At 27.9% G+C, this 17588-nt stretch overlaps 2 protein-coding genes across 2 annotated transcripts in view; one reads left to right on the top strand and one right to left on the bottom strand.

Annotated features, from left to right (window-relative positions):
* LOC111624966 (nidogen-1-like) overlaps positions 1–13666 on the top strand; it is a 47652-nt gene extending 33986 nt beyond the window's left edge. The window contains exons 18-27 of the mRNA XM_023367967.1: positions 793–924; positions 1803–1931; positions 6548–6922; positions 7134–7373; positions 8835–9006; positions 9088–9245; positions 9318–9441; positions 10446–10561; positions 10650–10785; positions 13499–13666. Coding sequence (XP_023223735.1) covers positions 793–924; positions 1803–1931; positions 6548–6922; positions 7134–7373; positions 8835–9006; positions 9088–9245; positions 9318–9441; positions 10446–10561; positions 10650–10783 — 1580 coding nt within the window. The 3' untranslated portion in view covers positions 10784–10785; positions 13499–13666. The remainder of the gene's footprint in view (positions 1–792; positions 925–1802; positions 1932–6547; positions 6923–7133; positions 7374–8834; positions 9007–9087; positions 9246–9317; positions 9442–10445; positions 10562–10649; positions 10786–13498) is intronic.
* Positions 13667–14010: 344 nt separating this feature from the next.
* Positions 14011–17588, bottom strand: part of LOC111625300 (UPF0568 protein C14orf166 homolog) — a 19371-nt gene continuing 15793 nt past the window's right edge. Inside the window, 3 exon segments of the mRNA XM_023368426.1 lie at positions 14011–14181; positions 14258–14306; positions 15215–15226. Of these exon segments, the coding sequence (XP_023224194.1) occupies positions 14027–14181; positions 14258–14306; positions 15215–15226 (216 nt within the window). The 3' untranslated portion in view covers positions 14011–14026.

Below are 17588 nucleotides of genomic sequence, written 5' to 3'. Positions count from 1 at the left end.
TCGCATTGTTTTGCTAGCAGTAACTTACAATATTCTCTACTCCAACTGTTCGAACAGAACTGCTCACATAAAACACACAAAATGTGTGTCATCGAGTAAGAATTGGATGGGGAGATTCACATCGCGACATGCTTCTGTGCAAGCAGACACGTAACGGGGACGGGTACCTTGACGGGAGGTGCGTCGGACTACTGAGCATGTCGGATTAAAAAACGTCAGACTATAGAGGGACAACGGTATTAACATTTTAAACAAAACACTTCACATTTTTATGCCTAAAAAGGCTTTAGTTCTAATACTAATATATATTATTATTAGACTATTTTATTAATAAAATTTGATTGAAGTTTTTAAATTTTATCTTAAAGTTATATTTTACAGATAAATTTATATTTTATTCATTGATATAAGAAATCCACCAGTGGCCAAGTGGATAAAACCACTTAAACACTAGTAGCTGGTCCTACATTTGCACCTGATAAATGGGCTTCCTTTGTGGAGTTTTCTTGATGTGTCCTTATTTGTGTGTTAATTTGTGATGAAAATTCAGAAAATGCCATTTGGTCAGCCCATTGGTCAGGTGTTATCTGATGTTCAATAATTTTATCCATCTGGCTACTGGTTAGTTGTTACTTGAAAATTTTCACCTAATATATACTTAATAGCAAACTATTAAATTTAAAATTTATCATAAAAAATTTATAAAAAAATATTTTCCTTTAACTTGTTCAATTAATAATTTAATACAGAATTTCAAATTGTGATTTTTGAAAATTCTTATTTACATTTCAGATGAAGTCAGTTGTGACGTTGTTAACGTTTGTTCAGTACATGCTGTATGTGTATATGATTCATATCTTCAGAAATATGTATGTCAATGTAAAAATGGATATGATGGTGATGGTCTTACTTGCAGAGCTATAGGTAATCATTTTGTAAATGTCATAGAATTAACTGTTTTTGAGTAACAAATAACTCCTATAATTTGTTATAAAATAATTATATTAAAATCATCTAAGAATGCCTTCTACGTGCAAACAAATTTAATTATATTAAAAGACTAAACTTTAGCATGAACATAAAAATTATTACAGTCAATGATAGCTTGTTTTATAAAAGTTCTAATTAAATATATTAGCCATTTTTCCAGCAATTCATATACACTAAAGTACAATAGAGTTCATTGAAATGTCTTTGTCTTAGTGTGTTATCTTTTATTTAAGAATAGGTATTTATTACAAAAGTGATCTAGGGTTTATTCTTATCCTCATCCCATCTTCTTCATGCAAATGTATTTCTCATGTAAATATATGAAGTTTTATAAAATTAACAAACACCAAAAAAATGTTATTTGTTATCTACTGTATGTTTTCATGTTGCAAATGATGACTACTAAATACTGGTTAACTTCAACAAGACTATTAACCCAAAAACCAGTAAAAAGAACTCACTTTAACTCAGCAAACATTTTCTTCCATCTTAAATGGACATCTTGCAGACTTTAACATTTGAAATTGGAATCCATATGTTAAAAAATGTCATTCAAGATGAAAGAAAACATTTTCTGAGTTAAAGTGAGTTCTTTTTGCTGGTTTTTGAGTTATTGAGTTAGCAGTCTTTTAATTTAATTTTATACATAGGCTTCCATTTGTATGGAAGTTCATGCTAAAAAATCTATTATGACTATTATTAAGCAAAAATCTACTGACACATAGGAGGAATTGTTATGATATTTTACAAATTAAAAGCTCATATACATGAATCTTGTGATAAATTATAATAACCATTGAAATTTTTTTCAGATGAATGTAATACAGTAGAAAATTGTGACAAAAATGCTCAATGTATCTATGACACTCAATCAGAACATTACAGATGTGTATGTAATAATGGATATGTTGGAAATGGAAAAACCTGTTCACCAGCAACTGGTAATTAATTATCATCATTTAGTTTTTAAAAATTAAAATTAGTTTTAAAAATAATTCTTCAAAAAAGTATATACCAAATCATCTTAAATTATTTGGATATTATATCATAATGACAAGTTTTTTTTTGTTTTAATTGAGAGAATAATATTATTATTTATTTACAAGCTAATAGCATAAAATTTTAATTATTGATTATTAATTAAAAGATTTATATTTGAAATTATCAAATATTTTTCTTTGAAAACATTCACATGCTTTTTAACTCCTCCTTTGCTGAAGTAGTTAGAAATTTGAAAATTTATTAATTACTAGTAACTCAAACCAGCAAATAATTGAAGAAATTCCAGTAATTTAAACTTCTATACTGCAAGCAAATAAAATTAAAACAATACCCATTCAAATCTCTGATCTCAGAACTAGACAGTAGGAATACCAAATAGAAAATGCACTGAATTTGAGGTTCATGTTCATTTTCTGTTTAATATTTATTCAGAATTTAAAATATTGGTTAAGACTGATAACAATTCTGCTTAATTAGCACATGCTGAACTTGATAGAGAAAAAAACTGCTTAAAAATGCCTAAGTATCTAATGATGATAACTATAACTGAAATCTGATTACAATATCCATGATTATAATCGATGATTCGACTCTATTGTATATTGTTTATATAATGCTTGTATGATTTGTATCGTTTAAATTAAATTTTAATATTTTATTAAAGGTATTAAGAGTATTATAATGAAAAAAAAACAAAATAAATAAATATATATACAGTATATATATGCTGTAATATTAAGTATAAACAATATTAATATAAAGTAATTCAATCATCACCAAGAAACAAACAAACAGTAGAATTTTGTTTTAACAGATCGCAGAACAACGAATTTCTCTAAATAAATTTCTCCAGGTCCCACCAAATAAATATAATTTTATCTCCTTTTAGCAGATCTGTAACTCAGAATAATGGATTTTTCTAGCTCCATCCATTGTAAACTTTGCATTTTTTTCTATGTTTAGTTAATATTTGGGTGTTTCTGGGAATTTGTAGAATTTGATGATGCACTTGTTATATCTGGGATACATACAATACAACTGAAGAATTGTACACACAGAGTCAGTAAGCTGACATGATTGAGGAGCCGCCACTGGTCGAAATATAGTGCCAAAATTTAGCAAGGCTATCGAGTCTTTCCAAGTCACGAAGACCTTTCTTACGAGTTTCACCATAAACGAACAGATTGTACATGGCATTAATATCAAATAATTGTTGTATTTAATAAGCAGAAAAGTGGTATCAAAACAAACCAAGATAGAGGAACTTTTTAACAAATTGTGAAGTCGAGTGAAATGCTAATGAGCTATGCGATCTTGTAACATATGTGTTTCTGTAGCCTAAAGGAGAGAGATCTTGAGAGATTGAATAATTTTAAGTACTAGCATTATATGTAGGAGATTAAACATGAAAATTTTATCAAACAACAGATTTTCCTGAATATATGGGAAATCTGTTGTTCACAATATAATGTATTCTCAGAACAATGGATAATTTTTGACTACCTGAGCAATACATTAAAACAAGATTCTACTGTATTTACATGATAGTAGTGTATAAATGAAAGTTTTGCCCCATGTTTTGGTAAATGAACAAAAATCAAAAAAAATCACAAAAATCAGTAAAAGAAATAACAACAAAATTAGTATTTTTAAAAAAGAAAATAGTCTATTTTTAAGTAAAAACTGCAATCTCCATATTGGGTCCAGTTAAAAAATAGTGTAAAGGTCATGTCAAAATAAACAAAGGTGAAAAGTTATTAATGGAAAATGAAGCTTTATATAATAGAGGATTTGAAAGAATATATAAAAATAGCCCTCATTTACATATAAATTTTACTACTCCATTTTGAGGTCCGCTAAATAAATTATGATATAGAAATCAACGTAAAAATAAACCCACATGTTCTATGCCCAATTATTAACAAACTCCATGATATGTGCTTTATTAGAATTCTCACAATCTTTCATACCTCTGTATACTAATTTAAATTCTTATATAGAGGTTAAAACATTAAATAAAATACATGTTATATTTTTATTAAATCTGTGTGGAAGAAAAATTTGAGTCGTTTCATTTAGAATCGATTAAAACAACTAAGATCTTATTACTATGTTTAGTTATAACCAAATAACTTATATAAATATTCAATACTAGCAGACCCCGCCATGCGTTGTTGTGGCTCAAAATGTATCTATTATAAATGTATAACACTTCCCCCGTGGAGCGGAAAATTTTTAGAAAAGTTTCTTCTTAGTGTACATTCTCTTGAAACACAATCAAAAACGCAAAAACCCGGATCTAAAATAGTATAAATAGAAGCAGAGTTCTTTATGTTAAGCCTTAATCCTAACTGTCTCCCTTCAGTGGAGGGAATTTCTACATGTATATTATATAAAAACATGTGCGTATTCAAATGCAGCGTTGTGTCAAAATTTCAAAAAAATTGGTAGGAACAAATGAACATTACATTATTATTTATATAGATAGATAGAAGATGATCCGCTTTAGTTCATTTTCACAGAAAAGCAAACTTAGGGTGTCGTACTCATAGTGCCATCTGTTGGACATAAAAGCCTTAACCTAGATGATATCTTTTAATTTATATGAATGTTTACCGGAATAATATACAGCCTATGTCCACCCTGAAGTTCCATTCTAAATATTGGTGAAAAAATTTTCGAAATCGGATGAGTAGTTTCAGAGATTACCAGCTACATCCAAACTTGCAAACATTACCTCTTTATAATATTAGTACTGTATAGATAATTTGGAACTTCATTATTTATCCTTCAGATCTTTGATTTGCAGGTCTTTTAAATATTAAACCATGAACTTTTCTTCTACAATCAAATGTATAATTTGGTTCGAAAACCCGAATTGTTCACCAATTGGCAAATTTAAATGACACCAACTTATTTCTCTAATAATCGATTTATTAGAATTAGAAGTACTAAGCATGAAATATATTCGGTGCAAGTAAAGAAGATAGCTCTTTCATATCGGCATGATAAGATATATATATATAAGAAAATGGAATTCACATTTTAGCATTAGGTCATTATAAAGTTATTCTTATATGCATGGACACTTTGAAAAAGCTAAATATGATTGGTACACTTCAAACTATTCCAACGAGAAAACTAAATAAACTTGATGTTAATTATGAATATCTTGTATGTGAAGTTAAGCAGTTAACAACTAAACATGTCAATAAGATCTTAGTTGTTTTAGTGGATTCTGAGTGGAATGACTCAATTTTTCTTCCACACAGATTTAATAAAAAATTGAGCAGATAGAAGTTAAAACATTTAAATACAAGAGTTAAAATTAGTATACAGAGGTATGAAAGATTGTGAGAATTCTAAAAAAGCATATATCATGCAGTTTGCTGATAACTGAGCATAAAATATGTGGGTTTATTTCTATGTAGATTTCTATATCATCATTTATTTAGTGGACCCCAAAATGGAACAATAAAATTTATATGTAAATGAAGGCTATTTTTATATATTCTTTCAAATCCTCCATTATAAAAAGCCTCATCTTCTGTTAATAACTTTTCACCTTTGTTTATTTTGACACAAACTTTATACTTTTTTACTAGACCCAAAACTGAGATTGTAAATGGGGGTGATTTTTACAAAATTGCAATTTTTACTTAAAAATAAACAATTTTCTTTAAAAAAAACTTGTTAATGTTTTTTTACTGGTTTTTGCAATTTTTCAATTTTTGATCTTTTACCAAAACATGGGACATACACAATTTATAATATATCATGTAAACATTTATTTCTATTACAACAGAATTTGATAAAAAAATAATTCAACAATTAAATATCATATAGAATTTTTTGAAATATTCATTATCCTGTATATGCAAAATTGATATACAGGTATAAAAAATTCCAAACTAGATAGCATAGAAAGAGTTGGTCATAAAAATATTTTGGATATTTACTAAAATTAACTCATAATGAAATGATTTTTAAAAATTTCTTCTTCTTTCCACCCTTTGGATACTAAGATGACCTTTTTTCCATGTCCATTATTGTTTTGGCCAGGCCTACAATGGAAACAGCCAAGTGATGAGGGGCAGATTCTGACATATACAAGACAGACTATCCACGAAAAACTTGATGTTTCTGAATCCAAACTAAAATCCAGGAGGCGGGATGGTATCTATACAAAGGCCATCCAGCCAACTATTAATTAATATAAAATGTCACTAATACTAATCCCACTTTTAAATCAAATTCAAAATTATATTCAAACAAGACGAATATTAATAATTTCTTATATTCATTAAAATAAATTAAGTAAAACAAACAAAAAAAAAAAAACAGATTAAAAATAGTAATAATAGAAAGTTTAAAATTTTATTATGTCAACAAACATTTTTCATAAATTAAACAACATGAGAGATTGAATGAAATATTTATTTAATATTATTATAACTCCTAAATAATATATATTATATTAAAAAGCTATAAATATACTTTTATTTAAAAATAAAATTTAATATAAGAATAGTAATATTTTAAAATTTTATTACAGATGCTACATGCAACATTGTAAATAATTGTGACATCAATGCTCGTTGCATTTATGATCATGTCGATTTAAAATATCGATGTCATTGCAATTCTGGTTATCAAGGAGATGGTTTAACTTGTCAACCTGCAGTTGTATCATGTAATATTGTTTACACTTGTAGCGTTTATGCAGAATGTGTGTATGATCCCAATGTCCAGAGTTATCGTTGTCAGTGCTTGCAAGGTTATGAAGGAGATGGTGTTACATGTACACCAATTGCAACCTGCCACGAAAATCCATATTTATGTAATTACAATGCCGAATGCATTTATACAACTTCCGGATATGTATGCCAATGTAAAAGTGGTTATACAGGAGATGGGACCACTTGTAATGGTAAACATGACATTTTTATTTAAACATAACAGTTTAATATTTCAAAATCATAAAAATCATTTCTTTTAAATATAATCAGAGATAGGTTTCAGTGTAGACTATGATACTTGTAGATTGTAATTATAAATATTATTTGATTGTGATCTAATAAGTAAATACAAATCCATTTTAAAAATTCTGATTAATACGTAATAATTAAAACATTTTTCAGTGGCACCAAGACATGAGGGTAATTTTCTAGTGTTTGCTCAAGGAATGTCATTATTGCAAATGCCATACAATCCAACTAAACAAGACCAAGGAAAACTATTACTAATGGAAGCATATCAAACTGCTGTTGGAATGGATGTTGATTGTCAAGAAGGATATATATATTGGACTGATATTTCTCATAAAGCCATTCGCAGAGTGAAATATGACGGTTCAGAAAGTGAAATTATTTTTACCCACGGTAAGAATTAATAAAAATACTGTAAATGTGATTGAATTATTATGCTATATCATATGCATCAACATTGTGAAATCATAGCTGCTAGCTGGTATTGATTAACATATATATAAGGTTCTTCCCAAGAACTTAGAATGTTGTAATGTAATGGGATAGCATGTGCAGATCCTAGCAGTGTAGCCTTGTGTGGCTGACAGCTGAGATTCTTTTCAACATGCAGATGCTCCAAGTACATCCAAAGTGGTCATAGATACAATGGATGCCATACCAAGGCATCCATTGTATCTACAACCACTGAGACTATAACTGCTGGTTTGTTCCATAATCTTTCAAGTTCAATTTCTAGATCATGGTATTTTTTTTTTTATCTTTTCCAGTTCTTTTTCTTTAACTTGCTGTTATCAGGTATTGCTATGTCAGTTATCCACACTTTTTCTTTTCAATCACTGTTAAATCTAGTATATATTATGTGCCAGCATTTTGTCAGTTTGGATTTGAAAATCCCATACTATTTTTACGTTATCATTTTCTTTTCAGCAGCATGTTCCTACCAGTTAGCTATTGGAAGATGGTAATTTTTACAATTTCCAGTGAATCATTTTGGCAACTGTGTTATGCCACTGTTTATATTCAGTTTGTGCAATTTTTTCCCCATGAACTGAGTATGTGCACTCCACTTTTTCTGCTACTTCTTTTAACAATATGAATCTGTTAATAATTTTTCAACTCTGGCTTTGATTGCATTTGTTATAATTGCCTGTTCTTGGATGCTAGAATCAAACCTTCAGTTTCTTTTCTTCAATGTTCTAGTTGTAAGACCTTGTCAGGTTTTATTTTTATCCACTTTCCCTTTGATCTTCAGGAATTAGCTGTGAAGTGCTTTTCCTTGCCAGCTTTCTGTTCTTGTTTTTATTACATTATTATGGTATTCATGCTTTATTTCTTGTACTTTCAACAAGTTCTGATTTTTAACTTTCAGCAATGTTCTCGGCTGTCTTTAATATAATCAGCCACTGCATGCTTTTCTTTCTCAATGCTTTGTTTGACTTGCAGTAAACCTCTGTCTCCAGTTCTGTGAGGCAGGTACAATCTATTAATATCACTCTGGGGATGTAATGCATAGTGAATGGTCATGAATTTTCTTGTTTTATGGTCTAGGTTATGACAATCAGCAGTTAATAATTCTAGCAGTGTATCATTTGACAGGAATGGCTAAAGGAATGATGGCTTTGATGGTATTCCAATATTCAATTTTGTCCTAAATATTTTAATATATTACTAATCACATTCTTGACTTATCCACGTCTGATAGTATCCAGCTGTAAAATTCCAAGGCGTTTATACTTTATTCTGTAAGCTCCTGATGATTTGGCCATTTGGCATCACAATTCCTTTCCTGATACAATTTTACCATTATTATTAATATTTATATTTATATTTATATGGCATTAAACTTTTGTGTAGAAGTAAAATCACCTGAAGGCATTGCTGTAGACTGGATTAGTAGAAATGCTTACTGGACAGATTCAGTCAAGGATACTATAGAAGTGATGAAATTGGATGGAATGGAACATAAAATATTAATACGTGAAAACCTAGTGAATCCGAGAGGTATTACTCTTCATCCAGGCAGAGGGTACATAATTATATCAATATATTTAAAATTTAACTAAACTGTAAAATATTTAAATTTAAAAATTAATTTCTTAACACACAGGAAATTATTCTGGACAGACTGGAACAGAAATGAACCAAAAATTGAAACTTCTAATATGGATGGTTCAGAACGTAAAGTTTTTATTTCAGAAGATTTAGGTCTTCCTAACATGCTTACTATTGATCTGGAAAGAGATGATTTATGTTGGACAGATGCAGGTTAGTAAATATGCTTAGTGTCTAAGAATTTTAAATAAAGATAAACTGATTTAAGCTTAATGTTACAAATAGGTTTGCGTCGTATTGAATGTATTAATGTAGATGGATATAGACGACGTATAATATACACTCCAGCAGCATATCCTTTTGACTTAACAATTGCAAACAACAATATTTACTGGACTGATTGGGAAATGTAAGTATTTCAAAAAAATGTATTACTTTGATATGCTAATAAGGAATAAATATATAAACTATACACACTAAAGCCAGAACAAAGACCCAGATAAAAATATAATTTGAGACTTTTTTTCTTTGGAAATATGCTTATCACATTAAACAAATATAAAATTAATTTTTCTCTACTCATATGCTACCAAGGAAGATAGTACAAAGAAAACAGTGTCACGATAAATAATTGCTTGTCACAATTAAATTAATTTAGAATATGATTAAAAATTAATTTAATTTAAAATATATGCTCTCCACCTCAAATTAGTAGTGCTTGCCCTGTACATCATATTTTTCCTTTAACAATAGATTTGTTAACCTTTTGGCTTTGTCTGTCTGATTTGGTTTTTATTCATTCTTTGGTTGGATATTCCTCATTGTTCTGATCAAATCTGGGAGGGCAGTTGCTCCTACACCCCCAACTTTTACACCCACAGTTATTGAAAATTGTGAATACAGTCAATGTTTGGAAGTCTTTGAATGCCAAAGACAATATTCACAGCTGAAGGAGTTTGAGTAAGATTGCATCATCAGGCTGAAAAAAGTAGAATAATCATTTCACCAAATTGCCTGCCATCTGGGCTATTCTAACCTGACTGAGACATTGGCACCTTCATGTATCCACAGTCCCCAATGGCCAGGCTCTGGATGTTCCAGACAGGCCACCAGAAGAGATAGATGACTGTCTGATTGTGAGACAATCATGAATAGTTGCAATGGCATTTATTCATTCAGCTCATATGTTTTGTTTCATTTACATAATTTCTATATAATTTGATTAATAATAATTTAATATCTTACACAAATCTTTTATCATAAGAATAAACAAAATTTTTATATTTAAAAACTGGATAATGCAGAAGACATTTTGAAAATAAATAATCATCAGTTTCAATAACAGTGTCATTAAAGAATAAAAGATTATATAAGATATTGAAAATATTAGTAATTTTATATTTTCTTTTATAGAAATTTTATACAAAAAGTTGATAAAAATGGTGGAACTGCTGAACCATTAGAAATACCTCTTGGAGGAAATGGAAAATTATATGGAATTGTTTCTGTTCCATATCAATGTCCACAGAGTAGGAATAAAATTATATCATAAGTAATTTATAATTTTTAATAATTTTATAAATAAATAATTTCTATTGGATACTTTTTTGTTAACAGTAAATAATGTATGTGGATCATTCAATGGAGGATGTAATCATCTTTGCCTCCCAGATGGTAAAGGAGGAAGAACATGTGTCTGTCCAGATTATCAAGAAGGTTCAGAAATTGATGAAGCTTGCAATGATGTGTAAAAGTAAGTTGTAAAATTACAAAAATTATTAATTACAAACAGAAGAGAAAATTAGACACACACATTAAAAATATATTCTTAATAAATTAATATTAGCTAACCCTCCAAGTTCCAATAGGACCAAAAAGAGTAAAATAAATTTTTTTCCATTTTATAAGATTTTTGGTTACATGCATAACATCACAGTAAAAGATAAAATATGGTTGATCACATTTCCTTTATGTTTAAATAAGGGCACTCATCACTATCATATCCTAATTCCTGAATATATAGAAGTATTTATCCTTAGAACATTGTTTTCTGGATAATTTAAAAATACAATACAAAAAATATAATTTGAGTTATAAAGAGTTACATTATATTGAATAAAATAAATAAATCTCTTCCATTCATATTTAAAATAATCACACAGTCAATAATGACAAAGTATCATTTCACAAAAAGCAAAAATTATAAAAATTATTTTGATGATATATTTTTATCAGATATAATCTACAGAACATATTCATTAAATTTTTGAAATTTTGGATGTTAAACTACAATAAATCTAAATAAAATTTAGCATTTAAGTTATATTATATGACACATGTTAGGTTTAAATTTTAAAATATTTGAAATTAACTACCTACCTTTATACAAATTACACATATTTACGTAGTTCATAAAATGGATTAATTATCAAGATGTAGCCTGTTTGTTTTTCTGTACGATTTCAAATAATTCTGTAATAACTTAGTTTTCAAAGTAATCAAAAAATTAATTGCATAGTTAGATTAGAAATGGAAAGTTGATAATCCTCAAGCTGTATATAAAGGATTCCCAAAAAAGATTATGGTGATATCTCTGGGAGAAAACAGACATCATATATGATCCCAAAGGGAGTATTTAGTTCTCCCAAGATGTCAACCTCGCAAGCTCAGTATCTAACTTATTTAGGGCAATGGCTCTAGCATGTTCTGTCAGCTGGGTTTCAAGTTTTCTGGCTGTAAGTCTATATAGTATACTATCTCACTGGCACAATACAGTACACTACCAGGCATTAAAATCTTTAATAAATCTTTATGAATTTTCTAGAATAAAATATATCAGACTATCTTCAGAAAATTCATAATCATGGATGAAATAAAACTAATTCATTACTAAAACTAAAATTTCATTTATATTTGTGACTGTTAATACTGATATGCATTTTTCTTACTTATCTCAGCAATGCCTATTCTGAACTACAAATGTTTTTGGCTGCATTTAGAGGCCTTCTTTAAGTAAAAAGCTGTTCCATTTATCAAACATTTGAAAAATGAAGAAATATTCTACAAGTATCATGAATCCGATTTGAAAAATTTACATTCGAAATTAACTAACATGGATTAATTCAAAACTGTAAAATGAAGTAGAAAATTAATATTTTCTATTTCATTTTACAATTTATTAACTAACTTTGTGACTGTTTCAATTAAGTAATAGGAAAAAAATTCATTAAAAGCTAAAAGTAAGAAAACAAAAATCAACAAAAAAAAATAATGTTTCAAATCAACAATTTTATCATCATCAGTAAATTACTATTACCCCAGTAGAGGATAAAAACTTTAATTGCTATATAAAATTTTATCCTGAAAACTTTATGTTAAAGAATAATTAAATATTAAAACAAAACTTCAAAAAATATTATACAGACACAAAAATTCCAAAAATTACTCAGATTAAAATTCACAACCAAAGAATTTACTGTGAATTTCCATTTTTGTCTTAAAATAATATAATTATTATTATTATAACTTTCTCTCAAAATTAGAATAAAAGACAAATAAATCATTATTCTTATATCATTCTGAAATAAATTAACTAAGAAAAAAATAAACTATTTTATTATCTATTACAAATTAATTTGCAATAAAATTTGTTATACTGCATTTTTGTGGATTGTCCAGCATGTCAGTGCTTCTGGGAAGACAATGAAATCAGATATATCCATATCGTAAAAACCGGCATGTCAGTTTATGAGGTTACATATCCCTATCCAGAGGACACACAAAAAAAAAAAAAAAAAAAAAAAATGAAGTTATGTTGCATAAGGTCTCAGATGCCAGTTTTTATTCTAAAATTGTGAAACTTGGCTTTACATCAAAAACTACAATTATATGTTTAATTTCTGAATTTTTTTTTTTTACTATCTAATGATGTAAAACATTCATGGAATGCCAAAAGTTTTTTTTTATGTTATGTTTATTTTATTGTACTTTGATCCAAAAAATGCAAAAATAAACATCAAATTTCAGAAACTTGCTGTAAATTATCTCAACTTACATGATTAACATCTGCTATGTATGAAATTTGAGACAAGCATGTCAATAACCCCAGGGTTTCCAGCATGCCAGTCAATCTGCAAAAATATAGTAGTAGCTTAAATTCATTCACAGAATTTGAATCTAAAACTTTTAAAGTGTTCACGTAAGGGATCATTCCAAGTTCTGTGTGGGGAGGGAATTCTAACTGCATCTCGTTATGAATGTAAATGTCAAATTTATTATTTTATTTTTACAGCCTGTCCACTCTAAATCCAAATTTTAAATAAAAACATGAAAAATGTGATAATCAGATAATTGTTAAAACTTGGATGAACAAAATTAAAAGTCTTAGATTATTATATTATTACTTTTACTTAAATTTGATTTCAATACATAAGTAAATTTAATATTTTTTATAAATTTATTTTCAGATAAATATTAAAAACTTCATCCATATGTAAACGTGTGTTCATACCATCACTACTGCAAATTCAGATTTCTGAAACAATTCTACTGTCATGTACTTTAAAAGTGCAGTGTATATAAAAGCTAAGAAAATTTACTCAAATAAAATATTCACATTCCAATTTTAAAAAATTTATTATTCATATGCTATAAAATGTTTTTATCTTATTTACTTTTAAAGTTTATGTATTGATTAAACTCTGAAATAAAATGAAATAAACGTAAACAAAAACTTTTTCTTCAATTTTAAATATTTATTTTTTTCCATAAATAAATCTTATTTAAATTCATTCAAATGATATTAATTTTTTGTATATTATAATTTAATATATTAAAAAAAAAACAACTGATGAGAAAATTTTTAGAAACATTGTATATACTGACAAATTCATAAACAAACTGATTATATATATATTCTTGAGAGTAAGCAAGTTTTAATTTCATATAATCATCATCATAAACCAAAATCATCTTATTATTTTCAACTTTAAAGTTTATCTTCCTACTTTTCCAAGCCGAGTATCTGTTTTTGGATTTGCAGTTACAGTTTGCACAGCTACTAAAGCTTCATTGATTCGAGTTTGTAAATCTCTTAGATCGTTAATGTAGAGCAGCCGTAAAATTTTGGCTGCATGATTGAGGACATAATCTAGAAATTGAATATACCATCAAGAAATTTGAATTTGTAACAAACTTCAATAGAAAAAAAAATTTTTCATATTTACCTCCAGTATCAAATCCAAGATCACTTTCTTGTAATGGAAATGGTTTACCCTAGAATATGTAATTTTAATTTTATAACTTAATAAAATATGGTAGAGATTTAAATTTAATATGATATTACAGATTTTTTCTCATCTATTCTATAAAATTAAAGATTTTGTTATAAAAACATTCTTTGCATCTTGTAAATGTATAAATGATAAAATAAACTATACATAGGCAATCCCAAACTATTGGATGTGACATTAAAAAATATGTATGAAAATTGATTGTCTGAAAATCTAATGATAAGAGTTGCATGTTATAATGGGAATTCTATTAAAAGAAAACCAAAAGGAAAAATTGTGAAATATTTTATTAAGGCAATAAATTTGATGGCAAATGGCTGAGGTGGTTAAACAATCCTAAAAACAAACAAGATATTTATTTATCTTTAGATTTATAAGATTATCCAATGAAATCAATTACATCAAAGTTTTAGTTTCAAAGTTTGATATTTGTACATAAAAATAATACTGTATTTCTTACTCAAAATTTATTAAGACCTCGCTTAACATTGATTTGATATAACGTGGTCTGCTCAAAGCCTAAAAACAAGCTCAAAATTTACAACGATTCAAATTATCACGGCATTTCATTGATTCATATACAATACAATTAATCCCAAACACGAACCAATCAGCAATTCGTTGTAGTGTTGTACTTTCCTTATCTATGCTTGTTTGGTGCAATTTTGGAAAAAATATAACATCATGGATGCCATAGGCAATATCGACTTTGCTTGGCAAGAATTAACTGGTAAATGCATGAACGAAGTGTGAAAGAAGTTATGGCTGAAGGTATCAAAGAATTCTCAATGAGAAGAGCCTATCGCTGTATCGTTAGGTTGATTAAATTGGTCAACCTAATCGATACAGCAAGACTAAGAGATGCAGATAAGCAGAATATTGAGAAGTTACCACAGGTTTCTGGTGAGAGCCTTAACCAATGATGATCTTCAAGAACTAGCAGAACAAGGGATTCATGTAGAACTGGAAAGTTGTGATTCTGAAAGCAAAGAACCCAAAGAATCTCTCTGCAGATTTCCTTAGTAAAAGTTTGGTAACAATAACTGAAATTGTTGATCAAATTGTAGCGATAATCCAGATTTTGAAAAGAGTGCAAAAGCAAGATGAGGCATTTTGGACCAACACTTGCTTTAGGTAAGAAAAAGAAAGTGACAAATGAAACTTCATGACTTTATTGCAAAAACAAGAATTTCAGAACCAGGACCTTCACCACAAAAAATGAATGTTACATTTTTGTGTGCATATGTTTGTGTGTTATTTAACATATATTATTATGCAAATTAATATAAAAATAACTTAAAATTAAAGTAAAATCTGTTTATTTTTTGGTCATATCTTCCCCTTTCCTTATTTACTCTGTGTTAAAATGACCTTGTTTAATGCTGTTTCATTTAGCACTTTGTCATCTAGGAACCTATCCCTGCGTTAAGTGGGGTCTTATTGTACTGTAAATACTAATATAGTTCAAATCAAATATAGTTATTATAGAAGGAATTTTATTTTATTCTTATTAGTTCAGATGTAAATAAATTACAGTAAAATGTTTAATTATATTAAATTATTAATTATTATTTTTTTATACAAACTTTATAAGTCAACCAATTGTTAAAAAATATATTTATCATCGTATGTTTTCACTACTATGCATATGTAGCTAGAACTATTTCTAAGATTATCAGCACAAAACCTTTCTCACTAATTTCTAGCCATATTAACAGGAGTACAAATGTTTTCGGTCTTCTTAATAGGCCTTCCTCGGGTACACTGTGGAGCGTCGGTTAGGAGAAGTTTAAATGCTGCCAATGTTTACCCAGGTATCGTCTTACCAGTGACGTCATCGTCAATGATAGGTATAGACGATACCGAGGGCGTAGAATACATACTTTTGGTAAAGAAGGGCGGTGTGTAGATAGGATACTTGCTAAAGTTGGGGAAAAACGTAGCACGCTTATTTTAAAAATTTTTTCCCCAACTTTAGCAAGTATCCTATCTGCAAACCTCCCTTCTTTACCAAAAGTATGTATTCTTTGCCCTCGATATTGTCTATACCTATCATCGACGATGACGTCACTGGTAAGACGATAACTGGGTAAACATTGGCAGCATTTAAACTTCTTCTAACTGACGCTCCACAGTGTACCCGAGGAAGGCCTATTAAGAAGGCCAAAAACGTTTGTACTCCTGTTAATATGGTTAGAAATTAGTGAGAAAGGTTTTGTGCTGATCATCGTATGTTTTATTCTATTTTAATATATCTTTTAGTAAGATTGTTGCATTATCCTACATTTTGAAATATCCCAAAAATTATTCATAGAATATCATAAGATTCATATTAAATATTAAAGAATGCAATATAAAAGTTATTCTTTAAAGGTATTTTCTAGTTATAATTTATATCATCATTGACATGTTAAATTATAACTGGAAAATATTTTTATACAGAAAATTTTAAATATAAATTTAACTTTTTTTTAACTTGAACATATAGTTAGACTTAAAAGAGTGAAGTCTGTCGATTTTCAAATAGAACCAATTTCCTGTTTCCATAATTAACTATGAGCTTTGTCTTTAAACCCGGAAAACTCATCTTTAATTGAACAAGTTTAGCTGTTTTATTATTATAATGAGAATATGACATCTAATAGGAAAAAATTTATGTCAACTGAATGATTCATTAAAGATTAATGAAGTATAAATTATAATGAATATTGTAAGAATATGGTTATAAGAAAATATAAATTCTTATACTGATAATGACTGCTTTTCCTATAACACTATATTGGCAATGTTGTATTGTTATATCAATTATTATATCTAAAAACAATATTGCTTGTAAATTTTATTAAAAATAGCTCAGTTTATTCTTTCTAATGGCTTTTTTTTTTATCATCTAAATGTTTTTCAAATCAGACATTTAGATGGTTATAGATACTAAACAACAATACATTTTTTAAAAATTTATTTAGATTTGATGATAAATATTTCTTGTATTTTAAAAATAAAAATTTACTTTGTATTAATTAATGAAAAATCGGAAATTATCAGGTCAGTCCATAAGTTCCCATATTTTATGATCTTGAGAAAAATCTTGTTTTGCTGTTAGAAATGCCAGTCTAATGTGATACTTTTTACACTGAAGTGTTAAATTGGATCTCATTCATATAATACTGTTCAGAATTGGGAACATTTCAGTTGTTTATTTTCGTTAAAATGGAAGTAACAGATGAATATAAGAGACATGTTTTATACTTTTTATTTTTAAGTG

This window comes from Centruroides sculpturatus, unplaced genomic scaffold, assembly GCF_000671375.1.
Source record: "Centruroides sculpturatus isolate CEXI.00-Female unplaced genomic scaffold, Cexi_2.0 scaffold77, whole genome shotgun sequence".
In the NCBI taxonomy this organism is placed as follows: Eukaryota; Metazoa; Arthropoda; class Arachnida; order Scorpiones; family Buthidae; genus Centruroides; species Centruroides sculpturatus.
The sequence above is the reverse complement of the archived record's forward strand: the minus strand, read 5'-3'. Positions and strand labels throughout refer to the sequence as shown.